Below are 24,189 nucleotides of genomic sequence, written 5' to 3'. Positions count from 1 at the left end.
GTCCTACCCTTGCCTTCCCCTGCAACAATGCTGCCCGGCAAGGGGCCGCAGCGCATGGGCCCGAGCTCTCTCCAGCCAGACGTGGATGCCTCACAAGCACTGCCTGCCCCCACCCCTGCCCTGCCCCTTCGGCCCGGCCTCCTGCTGTGTACGTGGTTCCTCTTGGCTGTAGAGTTTTGTATATTTTGTAACCCCCCCTCTCCCCCCATCACTGTCCAGCCGCCGTGTCCGTCGTGTCCTTTTCTACACCCCTCGCTCGGCACAAAGTGTGGGTTTATTTAGAATAATAAAATGGAAAACAGCGCCTGCCTGGCCCAGCTTTGCTTCATTCTTGTGCCTGGCGGTTCAAGGGCAGTAGAGCCACCTTGGGGCTGCTCTGTACTACTGTTTTCCTTCCCCCCCATCCCAGGGGGCAGAAGTTGAACGCACCCTGGGCTTTTGGGGTTGGGACAGGGTCTGACTGCTCTGGGGCAGGACAGACCCTAGGGGATGGTAATAGAGGCTCAGAGCCCAGGCCTGGGGGCACCAGCCAGTCTCCTGTGGTTCACTGGGATGCATGATTTGCCGGGGTGGGATTTCCTGGGGAGGCTTCTTGGTGCCCCAGGCCTAGTGCTGCTCCACGGGGAGGAAAAGGGCTATGTGGGGAGTGAGAGCAGCGTGCCACTGGCCTTGGCCGGCAGCCAGGCAAGGGTGAGAGCACTGGCATGGCATGGCCCCCTTCCCCAGCTGGGGAGCAGTGCAGTGACGATGAACTGAGGTCTGGGGGTGGGGGAGGCCTGAGCCCGGGGTACAGAGATGCCAGCAGGGCTTTCAGAAGAGACCTTTAATAGGTGAAATACACAGGGCTGTGACAGCAGGTGGGGGGGCAGCCGGGTCTTATAGGGAAGTGGGGGGTCACAGCTCTGATCGGGGACTACTGGTCACTGCAGAAGACCCTGGTAGATGTAGGAAGTGGTGGTGGAGCCAAGACGTGTCCGGGAGGCACCAGTGGACAGGAGCTACGCACCAAGGCCTGGTGAGTGCACTCCCTGCCCATGGTCTCAGCCGCCCCGTTGTGTGACGCGGAGCCCAGGCATTGGGCACCACATGCACCCATTGCCACAAAGCCTCTGCCGCAAGCGGCTGCTCTGCCTGGCTAACCTAGGCAAGGTTCTGCTACCCTGGGATTCCCCCCTGCCCCTTTGCCCCCATTTCCCCACCCCCCCAGCTTGCACGCCACACCCAGCAAAGGGGGAGACCACAGTGCTGTGTTGCCTCCCTGCACCAGGCCACATGTGCCAAGGAGCCCAGGGCTGCTGGCCGCACGGTATCTATGTGTAAGGGCTGTATTAGTCTGGGACAGGGTAACAGAAGGGGCTGGGGGTTGTTGGGGGCCAGCAGAGTCTTGGTGGAAGATCCCAGTGGCTGCAAAGCAGAGGCCCTTGGCAGTGTGTCACGTATGGCCCTGAGCTAGGTCTCTTCCTGCCCCAACCTGCAAGGGCCTGGTCCCAGGGCAGGGGGAGCCAATGGCTGCCCCTGCCCCTAACAGCTCCGGGGCACTGTGAGAGCAGGGGGCCAATAGAAGCAGGTCCTATGTGTCAGGGCTGGGGTGAAAGCAGTGCCGCTTCCCCCAGCCAAGTCCTGTCGGGGCCGCAGGGCTCAATTCTGCCCCGTGCTAGGAGGCAAGGGGGGCAGTTGCAGCTCTCTTCCACAGCCTGAAGCACGAGGGGGCTGTGTGGGCCTGGCCTGTAGGGGCTCAGGTGCCAGTGGAAGGCAGGAGCAGTGGGAGAGGGTAGGGTCAGATCCCAGATGGAGGAAAGGCTGCCAATAGCGGCTCTGAGCTGGAGTTGCCTCCAGCACCAGGGGTACGGGTACATCCTCGTGCCCTGCAGCTCCGGAGCCAGGAAGTCCCTGTCTTGCCCTGAATCAGAGATGCACGAGATTTGGCGGCTCGCCTAGAAGGTGCGGCTCTACCCTGGTCAGCTGCCTCTTTCTGGCTCTGAGTTTCAAGAGGTCTGGGGCAATATGCCCACAGCCCCCAAGACACCTCGTCTTCCCTTTGCCTGTAGTCCCCTTTCGTGACTGGTAGCGCCTATTTAAAGCAAAGCATCAGCTTGGTCCCCAGGAGCATGGATAGGGTGTGTGGGGGGGGTGCATCTCCCATCACCAGCAGATCCAGGACACTGGGGCCCCCCACTTCTCCCCCTACCCCGGACTGGCGCCCCTGCCTAATTGGGCCCCCCGGCGTCCTTGGTGATGATGATGGAGTGCTGGGTGCTGGAGGAGGAGGAGGCATCCCTGCCACGCGCCCGGATCTGCTCCTTGGGGATGTACTTGACCACAGCGGAGGCAAGGCGGGCGCGGAAACCCTTGCTGAGGAAGTTGTAGAGCAGCGGGTTGACGACGCAGTGCAGCAGCGTGAAGCAGTCGATGATCTCGTAGAAGAAGTAGAGCACCTGGGCCACGTGGCAGTGCAGGAAGATGTGGCTGCCTTCCAGCGTCAGCAGTGTCAGCATGACGTGGAAGGGCAGCCAGCTGAGCAGGAAGGCCCCCACATAGGCGTAGACCACCAGCTGGTGCCGCCGGCTCTCTGGCTTGCAACGCCGCACATGCCGGGCTGTCAGGATGTTGCAGATGGCGATGATGGGGAAGGGCACCAGGAACCCCACCACGGTGGCCACCAGGCTGGCAGCCAGCGCCCACTCATCATAGGTCTCGAAAGGTGCCAAGAAAACGCACACGGGGTCACTGCTGTTCACCAGCTTCATGTGAGTTACCTCCAGGAAGGGGATGAGGCCGGCCACGAGCCAAAGGCCGGCGCAGAGCAGGCGGCGGCCGCGGTGCTGGTGCTGACACCAGAAGGTGGAGGTGCCGGTGAGAGACACGTAGCGGTCCACACTGAGCGCGGTGAGCAGGAAGATGCTGGCGTACATGTTGGTGAAGTAGAAGTAGTGGGTGAAGTGGCACAGGAAGCTGCCCCACAGCCACCTGTAGTCCAGCGTCACCTCCAGCATCCAGACGGGCAGTGAAAGCAGCACTCCCAGGTCGGCCACAGCCATATTGAGCACATAGAGGTTGATCAGGTTGCGGCCCGCCCGGTGCTGCCAGTTGACCCAGATCACCAGCAGGTTCTCCACCAGCCCCACCACGAAGATGAGCAGGTAGAGGACAAACAGCACCACCCGCTTGACATTCTCGTCCAGGGGGACCTCACAGTAGGTGAAGGTGAGGTTGAAGAGGTGCAGCAGCTCCGTCCAGTTGTGGTAGTCCCCGTCTCCCCACGGCATCAGTGTCCCTGCAGGCGTGGGTGTCACCTCGGCCATGGTGGTGGCTGGAGAGACAGGGGGACGTGGTGAACGGCTGCCGGAGCCAGGATCCTTCCTCCACCCCTCCACGCCCCCCAGCAGCCCCCCCTGCTGTCTCCAGCATGCTGCAGGTCTGCCTGGCTGGGGGGGTCTATATGTGGGCAAAGCTAGGAGGACGGACAGGTCCCCAGCTGGTGCCTGATTTCTCCTGGGAGACTCCAGGTTGCTGCATGGAGATGCCCCAGGCACCTTGCAGGGCTGGGGAGGAACAGGCATGGGGCACTGCCAGCCAGGCCAGCAAGGAGCTTGGCCAGACCCTGCTGCCTGCCATGCTTGCCCCAGGAACCAGCAGCAGCTCCAGCGCTTGGGGCATGAACCCCGGGGAGAGGAGCTCCTAGCCCGGGGGCAGTCTCCAGAGCTCTGTGATGGCTTGCAATGGATGCAGTCTGAGCTGCAGCCACTGCCCTGGGATCCAGATTGTCCTGGGATGGAGCCTCCCTGGGGGCAAAGACAGTGATCCCTGCAGAGGAGGCACTGGGTGTTGCAGGGTGGGGGCAGCATTGCTGCCCCAGGAGTCCTGGGGCTGGCATGGGACATGGGGGGTTCTCACCAGGCTGCACGAAAGAGTTGCGGCAGTGGCTGGTCCCGGCGGTGGCTGGAGCTGGAGTCTGGTGTGGGGACCGCGGGGGGCCGGCTGCCTCCTCTTGGCAGGAAATGCACAGCCCAGCCTGACATCCTGCCCCAGCCAGGGTTCACCACGCTGCAGGCGGGGCCAGGGCAGGTGCTTGCTCTCAGCTGGGGATCCCCAGGGTGGGACTGGGGGAGAGTGGAGCTGGCACCCAGTCCTTGATCTCCAGCCCCTCTCCCTGGCTCCCTGGACAACTTGTCCCCGATCAGAGCTGCAACCCCCCTTTCCTATGAGACCCCCCCCCCATCACATCCCTGTGTATTTCACCTGTTAAAGGTCTCTTCTGACAGCTCTGCTGGCATGTGGGTATCTCTGTACCCCAGGCTCAGGCCTCCCCCACCCCACTGGAAGGAGCTTTTTACCACGTAGGAGGAAGCCAGCTGGGTGGCAGGCAGCCACTGGCTCCAGGCTGAGTTAGGATGGCTCCAGGTGGGCAAAACCCCCCAGCTCCTGGAGTCCCGGGATGTCCCGGCTCCTGCCTCCCCAGCTTATGGGGATCCAGTCTAGGGGTGTCTGCTCAAGGCTTTTTCCCATCCCCCCAGGGACTTTCACACACCATCAGCACCTCCAGAGAGGCCTGTAACACCCTAATGCAGCTACCTCTGGGGTGGGACAAGGCACCGCCATGCCGCCTCTCTGGACGGGCAAGGGAGAGGGGCCTGGCCTGCCTGTACGTTGTAGCACCTGGGAGCTTTGTGTGTGGAATGGGGTCCCAGCGCAGCCTGGAGAACCAGCACCAGGGCCAGGGGGAAGCAGCAGCCACCAGTCACTCGAACCTGCTGGCTCTGCAGTTTGGAGGGAAGGCAGGGGGGGGTCCGGGCCCCGGGGCAAGAGAACACAGTTCACGGAGGCCCCAAAACAATTCCTGGAAATCTCCTTTCCAAGCACAGACAAGACAGTGGGAGTGACGCCCACACGGAAGGAAGGCCCCGCTGGGACGGACGTGCCAAGAGCCGGGACCATCACAGCACCGTGGCCTGTGGATCAGGGCCAGCCCAGCTGCAAACAGGAACCCTTTGTTCCTCCACCAGAGAGGCTGTTCCCAACCATGCCACCATGTTCCCTGAGGACCGTTTTTGCTGTGCCCGCACTGGCTCTCCTCCCCACCTGCCAGGCTGGGAAGCCCCTGGGGGGAAACTGAGGCAGGGAGCCATGGAAAACACTGCCCCAGGTAGCCTGAGTCCTGCCATGCAGAGGAACCTGGGAGTCCTTGCTCCTTGCTCCTCTCCCCTGCTCCAGGCTGCACCCACCTCCACACCCTCCATGGGCCGGAGTGGGGTTAAAGGGCTGGAAGGGGGTTAAAACCTGACACCCCAGCCATGGGGGCAGAGGGGGGCGGGTTGTGTTGTGGGGAGGTCTCGGCTCAGCTGTGCTTGGTGTCCCATCTGGTCCTGGGGAGATGGCTCCCAGCTGCCAATCCTGGGGGGAGACATCCTACCCCGTGGCCTTCAGAGCTGGGCGCTCAGTGTTTGCAAGAGATAAGTGGGAAGGGCGGTTTCCTCTCCGGAAAGCTCCTATGGCCCCAGGCGCGGGGGTCACGGGCTCGGCCTGCAGGAAGGCAAGAAGGGAAGGCTGATAAGGGCCGGGGGAGCCTGACCTTGCCCTCCCAACCAAGTCAGCACTTTGGGTCAGAGGGACACGGCCAGCACTGGGGTCACTCCTTGCTCCCTGCATTTGGACCCGCAGCCCCTCTGTGCTTACCTGCTCCTGGCAGCCAGCAGGCCCAGAGCCCCCAGCTGTTGGCCCCAGCCCCAGCCCCAGCCCCAGCCTTAGCCTCCATCTCTCTCCTGTTCCCCTTCCTCAAACAGAGTCTGAGCTGAGCTTCCTGGCTCCAGCATGGATCTTGCTTCGCTTTGCACTAATGATCTTCCTCCTATTGTCTTCCCGCATCTCAATTTCCACAGCTCAGCAGGGGTGCCAGAGCCTGGGCCGGGAAAGGGCTGCATGCATGAACCCCCCTGCAAGGCCTGGAGCATGGGACCCTCTACCCCGGCTTCTCCTGAGTCTCAGCCCAGCCCAGCAACCACCACTGACCTCCTGTGCCCTGCACTGTGCAGGTGCCTGCAGGGGACTGCACGGCTCTGAGCTGGGGTCCAGACTGCCTGGCAGGTAGGAGCCCAGCAACACAGATGTCCTGGGTTGCGGGGTGGGCCTTGGGAAAGCTGGGTGCTTGGGAGGGGTGCGTGGTGGGACCACAGCTCAGCCCAAGACCATGCTCACGCCCCAGGTTCACCCTGCCAATTCTATTCCAGGTGCAAGCTCCAAGACTTCAAGGTCAAGATCTCCATGGTCGAGCCAGCCAGCTTCCAAGGTGCCCAGTGTATGCTGAATAGCCAGGAGCAAGTGCAGGGCCATGTGCCCCTCCCCAGAGACTTACAGGCAGCAGTACTTCAGCCACTGTGAGTTCACAGGGCAGGTCGCAGGCCCCAGGGTGCCAATGGTATGATGTCAGAAGATGTGACCCCATGGGGGGATTGTTGCCTGGAGAGGGCAGGGAGCAGCCTGGGGAGTGGGTTTCTGCTGCAGATCCTAGCCCTGCGGGCACTGAGCCCAGCCACAGCAACAGGAGAGCACCAGGGCGCCCAGCCCATCTTGGTGCCCTCTGTACTTGCAGTATCCTGTGGATACCCAGGGGCAAGTTCACGCTGCCATCTGTGCACACGTGGGCTGTGCCACTGCTGCCCTCTGCGGGGCAGAGTGGGGATGGTGCTGCCACATGCATGGCCTCAGCCCTGCCCTGCTCCAGCTAGAAGCTCCCTGGGCTCAAGGTAGAAAGGTCCAGCAGCTGCCCCTGGCAAGGACAGGACTGTGCCCGCAGGCCTGGTTGGGGTTGGGGTGGGCACGGCCCCTCTGAATTCCCCATGGGGTATAGGCTCCCCCAAGGCCATGGGAAAGTGGAGACCAGACCAGAGCTACCTGTTGCCTGCAGACCCCTGGCAACATCCCTGCACACATCCACACTCCCAGCCCCTGCCCTCTGCTGTGGTCTGGTGGTGCCACTCCTGGAGCCATCGCAACGTCATCGCCAACTCCGTGGCACGGGCTTTGCCTGGCAGTAGTTGGGATCTGCTGAGGTGGCACCAGTGGCATAACTGGTTTCTCCCCTTCTCCCATCTCATTCAGGTCCTGTTTAAGGCACCTGGCTAGGTAAAGAGCACCCTTGGCACTGTGGAAAAGGGGTGGGCCCTTCCCAGCCCAGCTGCCAACCAGGGACTTTCAGCTTTCCTCACTGCAAGGGTGACTCAGCCTCTATGGGAGATGTCCCAGGGCTCAAAGCAGCCCTCTATGAAACCCACCCACACTCCCAAACCTGACCTGGCCCATCTGAGCTCTTCATTAGCCACTGGCATGGAGTTTCTGCCTCCACCCCCCTAAGCCACAGCTGAGGTCCCATCCTGGGCTTGCTGAGCTCCAGCTCCTCTCTCCAAGCCCCTGACAGGAGAGTACAGCACTGAGCTAGTGCTTTAAACCTCCTTCCTAGGGTCTTGCCAGCGTGCCGCAGCTTCCCTGGGACTGTCCTGGGAAGCACAAAGCTGCTGTATTGAGGCAGGAATTCATCTGTTTCCAACTCCCTTGGATGCTGGAAGAGGTGGAACTCACCTGGATTCAGCTGCCTGAATCCCTTCCAGCCAGAGCTGCGTGACATGCTGCCTGGGTCCTGCCGACCAGAGCCCAGGTGAGAGCCAGACCCTCTTACACCCCATGGGGCCAGCCTGGGATACCTTCTCTAGAAAAGCACTAGTGCAGCTGGGAGTTACAGGAGGGCCTAAGCTGCTCCATTAAGCTTTTGTCCCTGTGGTTCTGGAGGGTCTGCAGATACAGGACACCTGGAAGCCCAAATGTTATGGCTTTTCTTCCTCTCAGAGATGTGGGAGCCTCAGCTTGGCAGGTGAGACCAGAAGTGACTGGGGAAAGCTGAGACACAAGGGGGTAAAGGAGTGATGACACCTAAACCCAAAAAGATCCAGACTCTGCTTTGAATTTATATATAGATATGCATGTTTCTGGGATCCCTTTGATGTTATAATGGTGATTTATAACCATTATAAATGCACCCCCCTACCCCCACCCCATCAGCCCAGTTCAACCATAGGATGTTAGTAGAGACTCTTTTGGTCTCCAGTGAAGCTAGGAGCTTTGCTACTTTATTTTTCATCCCAAAGCCCCATATACATATTTTTCCCCACTGGCGACATATTGCTTTTCACTGAGAAGCCCGACAGGAGCATGTGGCTAAGTACCTGAGACTGGGAGACAGCTGTACAGACAGTAGACCCGGTGCTGACAGGCAGCCCACCAGGCTCTTGCCATCAGTAGCATCCAAGGGGCTGAAGTGCATGAGATGTAAAGACCCCTGGCTACTTCAAGCAGCTGGATTTGAAAGGGTAAGAGAAGGTACAGGGCTGCCATCTGTAGCTTCCTCGCTCTCAGAGCCAAGCCTCCGCTGTGGTCATGTGGAAGCCAGTGAAGAGACATCGAGCATCACGTGCCTGGCACAAAGACACTCCCGTTCCAACCAAGGCATCTTCGCTGCCCCTTCTGGCTCAGAGGCACTTCGCTGCCTAGATGCCCTGGGCAGGCTTGGGCATTCTGCGGGTCAGCAGGAAGTCTGCCCACGAGGCCGGCAGGTAGGAGACGGGCAGGTAGAAGAGCTTGGCGTCCCAGCCGCAGGAGTAGCGGGTGCGGGGGTGCTGGGCTGTCAGCGCGTGCTCCATGGCGTCGGTGACCAGGCGGAGGTTGCAGCTGGCCAAGTGGAAGAACCTCTGCATAACCTTTTGGTCTGTGCAGAGGAAAGTCCAGCAGTGAGCAGCCCGGCCAGGCTGGGGCAAGAAGCACAAGGGAGAGGGGAGCCCTGGAACAGTCTGGGCACCATCACAGCAGCAGGGACAGGGGCTGGGCCTCCTGGGCAGGGCAGGGCTGAGGCTACATACATGGCTGCGTCATCCCGGCTCTGCCCCGCAGAGGGCAGCAGCAGTACAGCCCGTGTGCATATGCATGGCAGCATGAACACAGCTCTGGGTGTCGTGGGATGCTGCGTGGGCAGTGGGTACCCAGGGTTGGCTGGAGGCTCTGGCGGTCTCCATAGGGCTAGGGTCTCCACCAGACACCCTTCCCCAGGCTGCTCCCTGCCCTCACCCAGCATTGATCCCCCCCATGGGATACCTCTGGCATCCCATTGGCACCCCAGTGCCAGGGATCTGCCCCTCCGACTCACAGTGGTCAAAGAACTGCTGCCCGTAGGCCTCTCTGACATCAGCAGGGACGTGGCTCCACATCTGCTCCAGGCTCTGCTGCAGGCTCTGGGCACTGACGAGTGATGTCTCAAAAGCACCTGGCTCGATGATGGAGACCTTGACCCCGAAATTGTGGAGCTCGCGCCTGGAATGGAACCGGCAGGGTGACCCCAAGGCTGAGCTGGAGCCTTCTTCAATACCTGCCCCCTCGGAGGCCCTGCAGCCCAGGCTGTGGATGGCGACTGGGCTGTGCCAGCGCTCCTGCTGGAACGCAAACCTGGCTAGAGGGTCTTGCTGCTCTGCTCAGGGTCAGATTTGGGATCAGGAGGGAATTTTACCCCCTGGTCGAAGGGGTCTGTCTTCCTCTGTAGCAGGGGCACAGCCTCCCCCGGGATCGCTCAAGAGTATATCAACACCCTTTGCAGCAGCAGGATGCTGGCTGCCACGGTCTGCCTGCTTTCCCTGTGGCAGGTTCGGGTGTCTGGGGTTGTGTCGGGTTGACGATCATTTTGCTAAGAGGTTGGATAAGAGATTCATGTGGACAGGACTGATCCTGCCTCGGGCAGGGGGTTGGACTCGGTGTGACCTCTGGAGCTTGCTGCCAGCTCTGATTCTCTGCAGTTCTATAATCTGATGGTACGTGACAGTGCGGCTCTCTCCATGGCGGCGGCTGCCCATGAGCAAAGGAGCTCCCTCCTTTGTATGCAGCACACGTATGCAAATCGGGGAGCTGATGACTGATTCATGCCGCACAAAGGCCAAGCAAAGAGAGCAGGCGAAGCAGCAGGTGAAAGCCTTGGGCTGAGGAAACAAAGGGCAGGGGACGCATCTGGGTACCTCAGGCTGTCAGAGAAGGCCTCCACGCCGTACTTGGCAGGGCAGTAGCCGCCCCCCAAGGCCGCCACTCTGCCCATCACGCTGGCCATGTTGATGACGCGGCCCCGGGCTCTGCGCACCAGGGGCAGCAGGCTCAGCGTCACCTCGATCAGTCCCACCAGGTTCACCTCCAGCACCCTGACGAAGTCGGCCTTGCTCAGCCACTCGCTGGGGGCAGTGGGGGTCCCGATGCCAGCGTTGTTCACCAAGCCCCAGAGTCCTGGGGAGGGGAAACCATGAGAGCTCTGGGGGGGCTCAGTCTGTGGCTTGGTTGTTCCCCTGCGCTTGTGAGTGGAGTAAAGTGAATATCTTTGCTGGATACTGCGAAAAATTGGATTTCTCAGCCAATAAAAAGATATCACGCTTATTGTCTGTGAGACTGCGAGAGCTGCCATGCTTGGTCCAGGCCTATGGGAAAGCAAGGCTGACTTGAGCCACTAAAACCTTCCCGTTTCTCTTGCAACCACCGTCTCAGCCAGTCAGGCCTGGCAAGCCTCTTTTTTGTGTGCTTTCTAGTGTCCTGCACTCCTGCTACAAATGCCCCTCTGTAGGCATTACCTGCTGCTTGGGCCCTGCCTCCTGCTTTGCCGTGAGACAGATGGGACTGTGTCCAGGGGTGGCCAGAGACAGAGTAGGCGGAGAGGAGCAGCAAAGCTGGGCATGAGGATGCAGCTGAGCTGCCCTCTCGGTTCAGCAAACACAGCCAGGGTCTTGGGGGTGAGTGCAATAGGGTGGCCTGGCCCATTGCCCTGTCTCCCTAGGAGGATTCAGAGGGGGGCAGGCCCAGGCCACCCTCCTCCCCAGCTGTGCTGACACGCACCCACCCACCCTCCTTCCAGAGAACACCACTCTCCAATACTAGCATCCTCTTTTGGGACCTGGTGACCCCCTTCCCTGCTCCTTCCACAGCTGTAGTCTCTGCCAGGGCCACAGAGCCTGGATCAGGGCTCAGCTGGATGGGGACCAGCCCAGAACCAGCCCCCTGCACGGAGCAGAGGGCAGTGCCAGGCCTCACCTCGGTCCCCCACCTGCCCTTTCACCCAGGCGGTGGCTGCGGCGATGCTGTCGGAGCGGGTGACATCCAGGATCACCGTCTGCAGCCTCCCCGACGTCGCCTCCCGCAGCCGCTCGGCCCCCTGCTCCGTCAGGCAGGCCGCCAGCACCCGCAGCCCCCGCCCGTCCAGCTGCTTGGCCAGCAGGTGCCCGAAGCCGGAGTCGCAGCCCGTGATGAAGACGTGCTTGTCCGGGAGGTTCCCGACCGTCTGCCGCTCCCGGTGCCATCGGCGCAGGAAGTACAGCGCCAGCAGGGCCACCAGGTACAGCCACATCCTCGCGGTGGCTTCCGACTGTAGAAGAGGCAAGAGCACTGCCAAAGCCAGAGCTTGGGCAACAGCCGAGTGACTCAATGCAGGGCGGGAGAGCTCTTCATCAGCAGATCGCAGCCTTTGACAGGCGTCTTGTGACTCATCCGCCAGTTCCCATTTGAGCCACCCTTCCTGGTCCATACGGCTCACGTTGCAATGACAAGGGTCCCCAGTGAGGCCTGGGGCAATGCCAGTGATTGCACTGCTCCCCCATCGCACTGGCAGGGGCTGGCTGCGTGCTCACCATGTTGAGGTTATCCATTTGGGTGGCCCGACAGCACCTTAGAGTGTCCCAGGAGAGGGCCGAGCTTTGGGGGCCTGCGTGCTGAGACCCCTGGTTAGAAACACCTAGTTTTCGACCATTGCAACAACCAGCCACCATTGTCCAGGGCACCAGTCAAAAGGGGACCTTGTGGCTGTATAAAAGACAGGTTGGGGATGGAGCAGAGCAGGAGGAGGACATGCGCAGTGGGGCCAGCAGGCCCCTTCCTGCCTCCCTGTTCTTCTTTTCCTCTCTCAGCAGCTCATTTCCCTGGGCAGAGGGGACGGGATGGAGGCAACAGTCCTTGCAGCCCCAGTCTAGGGGGTTGTGTCGGGGGCTCCCTTTGCTGCTGGCAGCAGGGCTAGAGGAAGCTGAGCTCTGCCAGCTGAGGTGGGGCATAAGGGCGCAGGCACCATCTTCCATCCAGCACTGCCCCTCTGCCCTCATGGCCACGGGGAGGGCAGTGGCTTGCCCAAGACACCCCGCTCAGGGGGGCTGTGAAGGGAGTATGACAGGCCCCTAGTGAAGCATTCAACATGGGGGGGGCACAGGCCCTCTTGCACAGCCTAGCGCCCTCCGCAAGGCCTGAGGCACAGCGGGGAGTGGAGCAGAGGGAACAGTTTCCTGCCAAGGGCAGGCACAGGCCTGGGATGTGGCCAGGGGGAGAGGGAGGCCTCCCTGAGAGCACTTCCTAGTCCGAAATTTGAAATAACACAGTGCTTCTTCTCAGAACCAGGCCGTGGGGAGCAGCGAGGACCTGCAGCGGCTCCGTGGACCTGGGCATTCCCTTTCCCCCGTGCCCGACAGGGCTGGTTCCAGCCAGCAGGTTGGAGGGTCCACGCAGGACTGCAGCACAAGGGAAATTTGAGGCTGGATGGTGCCTGGTAAGTCCCTTCCCTGCCAAGTGCCTCAGTTTCCCATGAGCCACTTGGGGGAGCAGCAGTGACCTTGTTTGCTTGACCTGACCAAAGCAGGCTGATGTTAACATGGCTAATTGGGACCCATCCCTGCCCTTTCCCCTCTGCCCGCATGCAAAAAAAGCTTTCTTGTTTTCAGTGGTCTGCACCTGAAGCTACTATTGCAGCCAGGGGAGTTCCCCAGGCTCAGCTGCTCCACATCAGATCCCCAGGGCTAATCTCACTGGGTCTGATTTCCCTTTCCCCACCGTTCGGAAACCTCTGGGACTGGTGCCCCAGTCGCAGCTTATTTCCACAAGCTAAAACGTGGATGATGGGGTCTGGAGCACGCGGAGGGAGCTCCCGGAGGGAGCGAAGACAGGATCCTGCAGCCATTCTCCGAGGGGAAAGGCAACAGCTATGGGCATCTTGGCATGACCCACAATATCTTCCTGTGGCAAAACAGACCTTGCAAAATGCTGGAGATTACATAACAGGAAATTTTGCAAATATTTGCTCCTTGCAAGCATTGGAGTTCCATGATAAACTTTCAGCATCAGCTCGTTAACCTCCAGGGCTGAAGGCTGGCTCGGGCCTAAGCAGCCTGGAGACCAGTTATCCCAGAGAGGGCGCTGGTGGCACTCAGCAGTCGCGATGATGTGGGGGGTGCAAACACACCTCTGCATTCAGACAGCGGTGCCTGGGTTCAGAGGTGGGCGATGCAGCCCAGGCCAGAGGGGGGTGTTAGAGAAATAACTGCATTTATTAAAAGCTCAGATTAAAGAACCAGTGGCTGGAAGTTGCAGCGACATAGGTCTGGGTTGGATCTCAGGACAAACTTCTTCCCTGGGAGAGCCGTCCGGGGAAGCAGGGACTCTCCATTGCTGGAGGTGTTCAAGGAGCGGCTGGACAGCCGCTGAGCAGGGATGATTTAGGTGTAGCGATGCCTCTGCTCTGCTATTGGGATTCACCAAGCTTCTGGGCTCTGCTGGCAGCTCCCATCCCTCCATGTTACCTGTCTCACGGGGCGTTTTAAGCAATGGGTATTGGCTGCAGTCCAGGCCGGGGATGGCAACTGGACTGTGCCATTGCTCTTGCTGGGACTTAAAATTTGAACATCCTGGCTAGAGGGTCTTGCCTCTCTGTTCAGGGCCACATTTGGGGTCAGGAAGGAATTTTACCCTTTACAGACAGGGGGTTGCTTTCCCCTGTACCAAAATCCTTCTCCTCTTTGGGGGTTCCATACAACTGAAGGCATCAAGCCAAGGAGTAGTCCACTTGTCACTGGCTCCAGAGAAGCACTGTCCAGTCATTGCAAGGCAGTTGCATTATGTTGCATGGTCTGTAATCGGACCCTGACGGAATGACACTGCCACCTGGCAACCACAGGGCTTGACAGATTCACCCTCGCTGAGGTGTAACATGTGCCCTCTCTCCTGTATTGCAACACCGTGACCCACTGGCTCAGAACTGACCCGGTCCCTTTGGTTTGAAACTCCTTCCTGCCCACCCACTGCTTATTGCATCTTGCTTTTTTGGCCAGGCCATGCCCTGTTCTGGTGTCCGTAACATCCAGCGCACAAAGTTTAACCCAGGGTTTTCCCTAATTGGTTATTAGGCTAGTGTCTGGACCGGGCAGCTTGCTTAGTCCAACGTCAGCTGTTACGACTAAGGCAGCTGAGCTGATGGCAGGCGGATCAGAGGGCACCCAAGGGGTGGTCGTGACAGTGAGGGCCAGAAGGATGCCCAGAGCTGCAAATGCAGCTGGGACACAGCTAGATAGGCATAGGTTCAAGGTGGGAGGTAGGTTTGGTTGTGGGGTGAGGAGACTTGGTCCCTGGGCAACAGGCAGGAAACAAACTCCCAAGTGACCAGAAGGAGCTGCGAAGACAGTGCTTTGATTCAGCTTGTTCAATTGACAGCAGGTGCGGAGGCTGAGGAGCAAGCCCTACCCCACACCAGGCAGCACCCTGGCCTGCCCCAGGCTGATGGATCATCCAGTGCCCTCCTCCCCTGGGTTCCAGTCGCATGTCTCTCCCTATGCTTTTTGGGCCGGCTTCGGATATGACCACGTTAGCACCAGGTCCGTAAACGTTGTGGGCAGGTAGCTGAGCGGGAGGTAGAGGAGCTTGGCGTCCCAGCCGCAGGAGTAGCGGGTGCGGGGGTGCTGGGCCGTCAGCGCGTGCTCCATGGCCTGGGTGACCAGCGACAGGTTGGGGCTGCAGGACTTCTGCATGTCATAGGTTGCCTTGATAACTGCGTGGGTAAAGCCAAAGGGTCAGTGCTGGGCTTCTCTCCTGCTCAAGCGGCGTTGGAGGTGGCAGAGGGTGAGGAGCTACCACTGCGGCTGCCCTGGGCACTGACTGTACAGAGCCATAGGGATCAAAGCCAGAAGTGGGGGCTGTCTCTGGCCCGATGGCCAGCAGCTCCGAGAAAGGGGAGTGGAAAGCAGGGCTGGGCTGGGAGGGCACGGGAGGCAGGATACTCACACGTCTCTAAGTACTGCTCCCCATAGGCTGCCTTGGTCTCCTGCGGGAGCTGCTCCCAGAGGCCCTTGAAGTTCTCCGTCAGGATGCTGGGGTCGGTGATAGCCGTGCGGAAGTAGCCTGGCTCAATCATGCAGACCTTCACCCCGAAAGGCAGCATCTCACGACTGGAATGGGAGGAGCTGGGATTAGCCATCCCACCCGGCCCCCCAGGGTACGCAACAGCTCTCCCTGTCCTGGGAGTCCCCAAATGCCTAGGCAGAGAGCAGTCTCTTCCTCCTGCCCCAGGCAGGCGGGCAGGGGGCTGGCAGGCACTAGTGCCAGGTACTCACTGCATTCGGGTGAGTTCTTTGGGGAGGCCTCAGCAGAGGCAAAGGCTCCAGGTACCTGCTCTGTCCCAGTCTGAATGACTGTCCTTCTCATCACAGGTACTGGGTAGTGCTGGGAGCTACTGCAGTGGCAGGCAGAAGGGCTCTTTCTTGGTGCCATCCCTACCCTTGTGTAAAGGAGTCTTGGTCTGCACCGTGCCCGTTGCTGGCTGATCTGGCTTGTGCTGCCTCTGCCCCGCAGTGCTCCTCTGAGCTGCCAGGCCTGTGTGGGCAGGACGGCCTGCTAGACAGCCAGCTGCCATGCTGAGGCACCGTTCCTGGCCTCAGCCCAGGCAATCAGCCCCTGGGGGCAGCTCTGATGAAGGGAAGGGCACTCCTTTCCCTCTGTATCCTCTTGAGCCTTTCAGATGCTGATTCCTAGATGCCAGGAGAAGTGCCGCCAGCAGAGCGGCATGCCTAACCTGGAGTTGGTTTCAGGGAACGAGGGTCTAACCTGAAGTCTTGCAGGCTGGCGGCTGCAGCACTCCACCTGGACTGCCTTAAAAATGGATTCAAGCTAGGTCAACCATGACCAGCAGCATGGGGCTGTATCCTACACACCACGACAGCCGGGGAAGGAGAAACGGCATCTCTGCTAAGCATTGTTTAATGTGCTTCCCCCAATGGCAGGAAGCTACAGGGAACTAGGAGTATCCACTCCAGCCTGTGGCAGCCAGAGCTTGGCAGTGTCTACCACTGGGAAGGAAAAGCCAGTAGTCTGCTGCAGGGCAGCACGGCTAGAGGCAAAGCTCTGAGTTACATGGGTGAACGAACCCATGCCAGACTTTGGTTACTCATTACAACAAGCACTTGCCTGTGCATATCTTTTTGCTGGCACACACTAGCGCAATGGGCCCTCTCCACCCTCTGGACAAAGTTCCTCTCTCTCATCAGAGCGCCAGACTGCAGCTGAGGCTGCGTTAACAAGGACTCACCGCAGGCTGTCGGAGAAGGCCTCCACGCCGTACTTGGAAGGGCAGTAGCCCCCTCCAAAGAAAGACAGCCGGCCCATCACGCTGGACACATTGACGACGCGGCCCCGGGCTCTCCGCACCAGGGGCAGCAAGCTCAGCGTCACCTCGATCAGCCCCACCAGGTTCACATCCAGCATCTTGACAAAGTCGGCCTTGCTCAGCCACTCGTTGGGGGCCGTGGGGACGGAGATCCCAGCGTTGTTCACCAAGCCCCAGAGCCCTGGGCACAGGGGAACAGTGGAGGAGTGTATAGTCCATCTGACCAGCCCTGCTTCCATCCCCTCTGCCCTGGAACCCACATATCAGCCTCCACGTCCCATCCTATCCTGGCTGGATGGGCACCTCCCAGCAGCTGGGGGGTGGATGGAGAACACCCCGGGGCTGGGCACCATGAGCTGTACTAGGTATGCCCTTGGAAAGCTCCTGGGGGCACTCTCTAGCTAACACCACTGCTCCTGCTGGGGCCTGGGGGACCTGGATTCAACTCCCTGTGGCGTCACAAGCTGTCTATATGGCATCTGGTTTGGACACAGCTGTGTTTTTCATTGCTCAAGTGCCTGCTCCTCGGAGCCATGCAGGCTGGGGCAGTGAAGGCACAGGGTTGCTGGCACTGCTGCCCCTGCCTGCAGCCCCCAGGATCATACCTCCTTTCCCCAGAGCTCCCAGCAGAGCTGGCCTGGGGTGTTCTGTGCTCCAGGGCAGCCCCTAGCTGGAAAACACTTTGTCTGTGAAGCCAGGCATTCCCACCTCCTCCCAGGAGGTAGGGGTTAAATGCAGGGGAAACTCATGGGCCATTAGAAGGACCCCATCACCCAGCATCTCCTCTTTTAGCTGTTGTAGCTGAAGGAGCCTTGTCCTACCCCTGAAAAGGTCCTGGAGTGAACAGGGGCACCCAGCTGCACCAAATAGAAGTCAACTCCTACGTGCAAGTGATGGGCACCATGGAATGGGCACACCACGGAGGGGCACAGGAGCCAGCTCACCTCGGTCCCCCACCTGCCCTTTCACCCAGGCGGTGGCTGCGGTGATGCTGTCGGAGCGGGTGACGTTCAGGATCACCGTCTGCAGCCTCCCCGACGTCGCCTCCCGCAGCCGCTCGGCCCCCTGCTCCGTCAGGCAGGCCGCCAGCACCCGCAGCCCCCGCCCGTCCAGCTGCTTGGCCAGCAGGTGCCCGAAGCCGGAGTCGCAGCCCGTGATGAAGACGTGCTTGTCCGGCAGGTTCCCGACCGTCTGCCGCTCCCGGTGCCATCGGCGCAGGAGGTACAGCGCCAGCAGGGCCACCAGGTACAGCCACATCCTCGCGGTGGTTTCTGGCTGTGGGAGAACTTGCAGGAGCACTGTTCAGCTCAGAAGAAAGGTAGCTGGGGCTCGAATGAAAGGTCCTAGGTATGATAAGCTGCTGTCTCAACACAGCCTGGCATTCAGATAACAGCACTACACTGGCCTTGACACACTGGAGGCCCCGAAGTGCAGCCTGAATGATTAACTTGCCAGTTCAGGCAAATCAGAGGCTTGGGCCAGTTCCAGAGTTGCAAAACAAGCAGCTGAGAGGGAAAAAAAAGTACCCACCTATAAGCCCTAAAGATACAACTGAATCTATCAAATGTGCCCACAAGTCCAGTCCTGCAGTTTCTCCAGGCACCAGGCTTAGTGCCCAGCTTCCCGTCAGTGCCTTGCTGTGCTGAGAGCAGAGGCAGGGCCTCAGCCCCTTTGTGCCCTGGGACTCTGTGTCCTCTCCAGGATGCCTGTTTCCTAGGAAGTGTTGTGCACCGGGTGTCTGACAGCACGTTCCACCCCCAGCCCTGCCATACCCGAGAGCCAGGAGCCAGCCAGTGGGGAGCTCTTTTGCCCAGAAGCAGGGAGGGGCTTTCCAGCTGGCTTCAAAGCTCTTTTGTATTTCTAGAGCAATTTGAGATCGAAGCCATGGACTAAGTAGGACAAAGCTGGGCTCGGATCCAGCCTCTGCAAGGGAAGCTCTCGAGTTGCACCGCGGCTTTTCTAGGTGGGCTCGCTCCACATTGAAAGGCCAAGTCACCATCTCTGCACCTGAGGCTGATGTGGAATATTTCCTCTGGAAAAGGGTTCTGCTTGTACCTCTGCAGCTCCATTTTTCCATAGAGCTACTTCTCATGGGGCTGTCCGGTTTCTACAGGGCTGTGGGGTGAAAGCCCACAGCTGCACAGGTTGAGCCATTGCAGGCTTTGGCCATGTGCTGCCTGGATGCGTCCCTGCCTCACTGAACTGCCTGGCCACAGGATCACCCTCAACTCCCCTGGCTGCTCTGGGCCACGCTGCCCTGCCCCAGCAGAGAAAGTCAGAGGAGAGAGGAAAAACCCAGTGATCCCAGCTGCTGGACAGGAGTTGGAAGCCTGCAATTAACCCCGCATGGGCTCCATGCCCAGGCAAACGGCCCCAGCATATAGCATCGAATGTAATACAAGCCGTATGTCCAAGGGCTCTGAGAAGTAACATTGTTCATAAGACCAATGAAGGCCATAAAAGGTTATAAAACCTGTGAAAGGCCCGAGGGAACTTAGCACCGACCTCACAGGGGGTGAGTATTGAATACTTCCCACCCATCTGGGTCTGAGCCAGAGTGACCTATTTAAGAAGGAGCAGTGGGTGGCAACAAGGCTATGAATCAAAGCTCCCAAAACTTTCCCTTGGAATTGTGTTTGAATTTGGCAGGCGTCTTGGGCCAGGCCTGCCCAAGGGAAGCTCTGCGGCAGTCAGTGGCTTGGTGACAGCCACTCGGAAACAGACAGGTCCAGGAAGCACCCGCTAGACCCCTACTCAGCAGGGAGGTAAAGGAAGCCCTGGTTAGGTGTCTTGGTTCCTGTGTGGCTCCTGTCACCAGGCGGGGGGGCATTGTTCATGCAAAAAGCAGCAGATTGACTTACCAAGGTGTTTAATGAGGTGCTCGGTTCCACAGCCAGGAGCTAGGGAGGAGCTCCTGGCACCGCTCTCAGGCTAAAGTTTCCAAATGAAAACAGGAGGCTCCGACATAAAATCCGACCCATGGGCCACATCCAGGCAACACCCAGCTCAGCATGTGTGCACGGAGCTGCACGTGTGTACACCATGATCACAACGCAGCACATCTGCACTGGAGGTGGGGTCCCAGGGCAGATCCTGAGGGAGTCTGAGTGTGAGTCCCTGACTTTTGGCATGCCCTAACGTCACCTTACCTGCCTTTCCACCTTCAGTGACTTTTCATCAAAGGGCACAACACCCCATTAGATGTCAGCAGCTGGGGATTTTGACCAGGCTGTGCCATGGTTGCTGCTGGGACCGACACCGGAGGGTCCTGGCTAGAGGGTCTTGCCGCTCGGCTCAGGGTCAAACCAACACTGCATTGGGGTCAGGAAGAAATTTTACCTCTTGGTCAGTGTCATGGCGCGGGGTCCTAGGGGTGGCCGTGATCTCCCCTAGCACCCCCTGCTGTGCCAAGTTTGCTTCAAAGCACCCTTGTTCTCATTCTCGCCCACCACATCTTGGTCTTATATATATATTAAAGGAGGGAGAGATATATATATTAAAGGGAGGCTGCCTTTCCGTCCTCTTGGCCACAGTTCTCCTGCTATGACTTGTCTCTATAATGGGGTTCTGGGCACCCCAGCCTTACGGGCTATGCATGTCTCCAACCGCCCCTTTACCACACCCTAGGCCTCGCTGGTGAACTGGACGTTGTTTGGTCTGTCTCGCTCTCTGCACCCCCTTGGCTCTGGGGCTTTTCAGCCTTGGGGTCAGGTGGCCATAGCCGTGCCTGGCCCCCAACTCTCCTCCTCAGGGTCTCAACCCCCCCGCAAGGCTCATGTGGCCTCAGCCTTACCTGGCCTCTAACTCTTCATGCCCCTTCTCTGGCGCTGGGGTCAGAGCACCCCAAATGCTGCGCCCTCTGTAGCGCCGGGGTCCCCACGCTACCGTGAGTCCCCTATGAGGCCTCCTCCAACCCCTAATAGCCGCACCCAAACCACCGGTCGAAACAGTAAACAGAAAGCTCCAGCCCCACGGCTGTAACATAAATTCAAGCCGTCTGGCTAGAACAACATTCGCCGCTCCAGGGTTTCTCCGTCTCACTGGTGTCACCTTGTTCAGCCATTCAGGCCCTGTCCTCTTCCTCACTTGGGCGGCCCTCCCGCCCTTCAGCAGCCAGCGGGGAGCTGCCTGCCTGGCCTGGGCCTGGGTTTAAATGGGAGCCAGGCCCCGCCCCTTCCAGTCAGCTGACCTCCACCGGTTACCCTGGCAACCAGCACCTGTGCCTCTCCACTCACTGCTCTTTACAAGGGGCGGGGCACGTGCTCTGCGGGGGGGGGGGGGGGGGGGTTGCCTTCCTGCTGCAGGGCGCTGCCTCTCCCTGGGCTCTCTCCAGTGGCTATCACAGCCTCTGGAGCAGCAGGACATTGGCCACCGTGGTCCCCTGCTTTCCTCACGGCAGGGCCGGCTGACCCTGCCTCGGGCAAGGGATCGGACTAGATGGGACCTCTGGAGCCCCCTTCCAGCTATGCTTCTCTTTTGAGATTTCTATGATCAGCACTCCTGCTGTGAAAGTGCCATGCCCCTGAATCCTCCAGAGAGGATATGGGCCATCCAATGCAGTTTGTCGTTGCAGTCACCAGTCTGCAATCGTCTGTCATAAGCTGCGAACATCTGTGCTGTGTTCCCCATTCAGGAGGCACCTCACCCACTTCCCTTACATTTCTGTAAAGTAGCTAAGCCCTTAGCACCCTAAAGAAGCTGCAACGTGTGGAGAAAAAGGACCCCGTGCCCGCGCAGAGACCTCCCACCTCTTTCCATCTACCCCACCCTGCTGCATGTCGTTGGCTGCTGAAGATACCTGCTAAAGCCCAAGCCGCTGAATTCAATCAAGCAACATCCCCCTGGCAGGAAGCTTGCGGGTTCATTTATTAGAGAAGAGAAAAGTTGTAGCTTGCACAATTGGGGTGCTGAACCCACTGCTGGCGAAGCGTTGAAGGCTGCAGCCCCCCCCGGTCCACGGGCACATTGCTGCCTAGCTGCCCTGGGCAGGCTTGTGCCTGGACGAGGTCAGCACGAGGTCTGCCCATGAGGTCGGCAGGTAGGAGACGGGGAGGTAGAAGAGCTTGGTGTCCCAGCCGCAGGAATAGCGGGTGCGGGGGTGCCGGGCCGTCAGCGCGTGCTCCGTGGCGGAGGTTGCTGCTGGTCCAGGTGAGGAACTTTTGGACCTTGTCAACATCTGTGCAGAGGAAAATCCAGCCGTGAGCACCTTGGCTGGGCTGCGACATAGGAACAAACAGCATGGGAGAGAGGGGAGACCTGGGGACAATCTGGGAGCAGTTGTGACAGCAAGACAGCCGTTGGACCATCCTGCTCCACCAGCTACCAGCAGGACTCTGCCCAGCTGGACAATCTGATCCTGCTCCAGACCCGAGCCCTCAACCTGTTGCACCCCCTGCTAAGGCCGGGCTCCATGCGTGTGGGGCTGGGTCCCCTTGGGATATGGGTTTCTGGCGCTGTTCCCTGCCCTTGCTCAGCAATGATCCCCCTCCAAGATACCCAGCTCCACCACCATCGCCTTCACACCCTGGTGCCAGGGACCAGCCCCTCAAACTCACAGGTTTCAAAGAACTGCTGCCCATAGGCCTCCTTGATCTCAGCGGGGGCACGGCTCCATGCCTCATGCAGGCTCTGGGTATTTATGAGCGGGGTTTGGAAGCCGCCTTGTCCCCGGAGACAGTAAAGAGCAGATCTCCAGTGACCTCCCTTCCCCATTCAGTGTCCTGCAGCCTCTCCCGTGTCCCCCTCTGCCCCCTGTTCCCCCTGTTCCCCTGCCTGGGGACAAAGTGATTCGGGCTTTAATTGAGAGTTCTGGTTTTCCCTCTGTATCTAATCTCGCTGCATTGTTGGGCTTCTGAGTGTTGCAACCAGCTCTGGGTGAGTCACAACCTGCACATAGGGAATGAGGGCTAGGAAGAGCATCTAAGGGTGTACAGGGGTCATCCCAGTAATATAGCTGGGTGACTTTTTAGAGAGCTGTTTCAGGGCCATATAGAAACTGCTTGGCCAGTCAAAGCCAGTGTTCTGCCTCTTCATTTCCTGGAGGGTTAAAAGTTGAGCCTCGGTGTGCGGCAAGGTGGAGTGAGTTGGATGTTCCCTGGCATTGTGCCTGGTATTGTGGAAGGGGGCTGGTTTTGCAGTGGTGAGAGCAGCGGGGACAAACATATGCATAGGATGGTTTGGATGGGGCTGGTCCTGCCTTGAGCAGGGGGTTGGAGTAGAAGAGACCACCCCTCCCCGCCAGCCTGACTGTGCTGTTCTCCTGTAATTGCTGCCTGATCTGTCTACCCTGCCTTCTGCTTCTCTGCGTTACATCCCTCCAGAGGCAACGTGTAGAGGGGGCACGGGTGCCCCCCCCAGACCTGGAGGCACCAGTTGCCCATGGATCCCTCTTTCCCTGCTTGCTCCTGGTCTCTCAAACTCAGCCACCCCCTACAGACTCCAGGCCAGTGCTCTAGGGCAGTGTTTCTCAACCTATAGGTCATGACCCCAAAGTGGGTTGCAAGAATATATGAAACGGTCGCAAACACATTTTTTTAATGGATTCTCCTTTAAAGGAGAAAAACATGGGAAACCGTGGCTTTTCCTTTGTAGGCTGGCAGAGTTGTAGCCTGCAAGTGGCTGCTTGGGGCCTCCCACCCCACATACTACAGGGCTGGGGCCTGGGCTCAGTGGATCAGGAGTGAGGGGCACCAGGTCGGGTCTGGCCGTCGATGTTTAGAAGTGGGTCCTGGTACAAAAAGTTTGAAAACCGCTGCTCTAGGAGGTCACCGCAGCACCCTGCCATCACGTTTCAGGAGTCGGTGAGCCCCTCCCAGGTCTGAGCACCGCGCAGCTGTAAGCAGGCATCTTATGTGGTGCAGATGGGCAAAGCACGGGCTCTGGCAGGCCGAACGAAGCAGGGAGTGACTGGCAAGTCTCCACCTGTCCTGGGCTGCTGGTAAGAGCAGCGCTGCCACCCAGAGAAGTGCTGGTGCACACAGCCAGGAGAGGAAACCCAGGATCCTAACAAGGTGGTGGGAAATCCAGAGCCTGCAGACCCTTGCCTAAAATGATCAGATCACACTGGGGGTGTCAGATCCCCTGGGTCACAGCCAGGAGAGGCTGGGGCGTGATGTGCTCAGCCCTAAGGAGGCCAGTTTGACTGGTGAGCGGCACGTTGGTATGGACACCCGTGTGTCTGCAGCCCTTGAGACAACGTGGGGCCCAATGTCCGGCCTCTCATCGTACAAGTGTAAAGGGGAGTCCTACTTGCACAAGAGGCATCAGTGCAGCTTGGAGGTTGGTCTGGTCCAGCCGTCCTGTTCAGTGTCAGATGGCAGGAGTCAGGTGCAGCAGCTGGGGGAGAACGGAGAGCTCCCTTAGCTGGGGAAGCAGGTAGAGGTCATAGACCTGGCTAAGGGCCGGGGATATATACGGCGCAGAGCAAGGGGCGAGCTTCTGCCTGAGCTTCCAATCCTCTGCCAGCTCCAACTCCCAGCTGGGAAGCCTGGCCGTATTTGTTTTCTCATGCTCGCAGCCCCCTTGCACAATTCAAGGCCCAGAGATGGGCTGAAGACAGGCAGGTCCTGCAGCTCCTCCCCGTACCATGCACCTCTGCTTCCCCACGGGGGGGGGGGGGGGGGGGGGGTGCGCTTCCTGTCCTGCTGTGGGTGCATCCTGACCTAGGCCTTTTATCTCCTGCAGGGAGCCCTAAGCCATGTGCGTCCCAGCCTTTTGCT

At 59.5% G+C, this 24,189-nt stretch overlaps 3 protein-coding genes and 1 long non-coding RNA gene across 5 annotated transcripts; 1 reads left to right on the top strand and 3 right to left on the bottom strand.

Moving 5' to 3' along the window:
- Positions 1 to 357: 357 nt before the first annotated feature.
- Positions 358 to 3,973, bottom strand: ACKR5 (atypical chemokine receptor 5). The gene is made up of 2 exons (XM_090052829.1): positions 3,895 to 3,973; positions 358 to 3,310 (listed from the first exon to the last, which is right to left on the bottom strand). The coding sequence occupies exon 2, from the start codon at positions 3,300 to 3,302 to the stop codon at positions 2,208 to 2,210; it is 1,095 nt and encodes a 364-aa protein (XP_089908955.1). The 5' UTR covers positions 3,303 to 3,310; positions 3,895 to 3,973; the 3' UTR covers positions 358 to 2,207.
- A 2,069-nt stretch (positions 3,974 to 6,042) lies between these two features.
- LOC149860763 (uncharacterized) lies at positions 6,043 to 7,676 on the top strand. Its single transcript, XR_016443082.1, has 3 exons — positions 6,043 to 6,081; positions 6,225 to 6,371; positions 7,454 to 7,676. It is a non-coding gene; the product is annotated as an uncharacterized LOC149860763 (long non-coding RNA).
- Positions 7,677 to 7,925: 249 nt separating this feature from the next.
- LOC149860762 (17-beta-hydroxysteroid dehydrogenase type 6-like) lies at positions 7,926 to 11,416 on the bottom strand. The gene is made up of 4 exons (XM_090052842.1): positions 11,098 to 11,416; positions 10,044 to 10,302; positions 9,188 to 9,351; positions 7,926 to 8,752 (listed from the first exon to the last, which is right to left on the bottom strand). Exons 1-4 carry the CDS (start codon positions 11,408 to 11,410, stop codon positions 8,535 to 8,537), a joined length of 954 nt encoding a protein of 317 aa, XP_089908968.1. The 5' UTR covers positions 11,411 to 11,416; the 3' UTR covers positions 7,926 to 8,534.
- Positions 11,417 to 13,360: 1,944 nt separating this feature from the next.
- LOC149860761 (retinol dehydrogenase 16-like) lies at positions 13,361 to 20,593 on the bottom strand. 2 transcript variants are annotated; one of them, XM_090052833.1, is made up of 5 exons: positions 19,333 to 20,593; positions 17,416 to 17,976; positions 16,394 to 16,652; positions 15,094 to 15,257; positions 13,361 to 14,860 (listed from the first exon to the last, which is right to left on the bottom strand). In XM_090052833.1, the coding sequence occupies exons 2-5, from the start codon at positions 17,726 to 17,728 to the stop codon at positions 14,643 to 14,645; spliced, it is 954 nt and encodes a 317-aa protein (XP_089908959.1). In that variant the 5' UTR covers positions 17,729 to 17,976; positions 19,333 to 20,593; the 3' UTR covers positions 13,361 to 14,642. The 2 variants fall into 2 exon arrangements, with proteins under 2 accessions (XP_089908959.1, XP_089908958.1); XM_090052832.1 differs by having other exon boundaries at positions 17,416 to 20,593.
- Between the last annotated feature and the right edge of the window lie 3,596 nt (positions 20,594 to 24,189).

Source organism: Crocodylus siamensis, chromosome 6, assembly GCF_052110815.1.
Source record: "Crocodylus siamensis isolate JL-2025a chromosome 6, ASM5211081v1, whole genome shotgun sequence".
Taxonomy (NCBI): domain Eukaryota; kingdom Metazoa; phylum Chordata; order Crocodylia; family Crocodylidae; genus Crocodylus; species Crocodylus siamensis.
The sequence above is the reverse complement of the archived record's forward strand: the minus strand, read 5'-3'. Positions and strand labels throughout refer to the sequence as shown.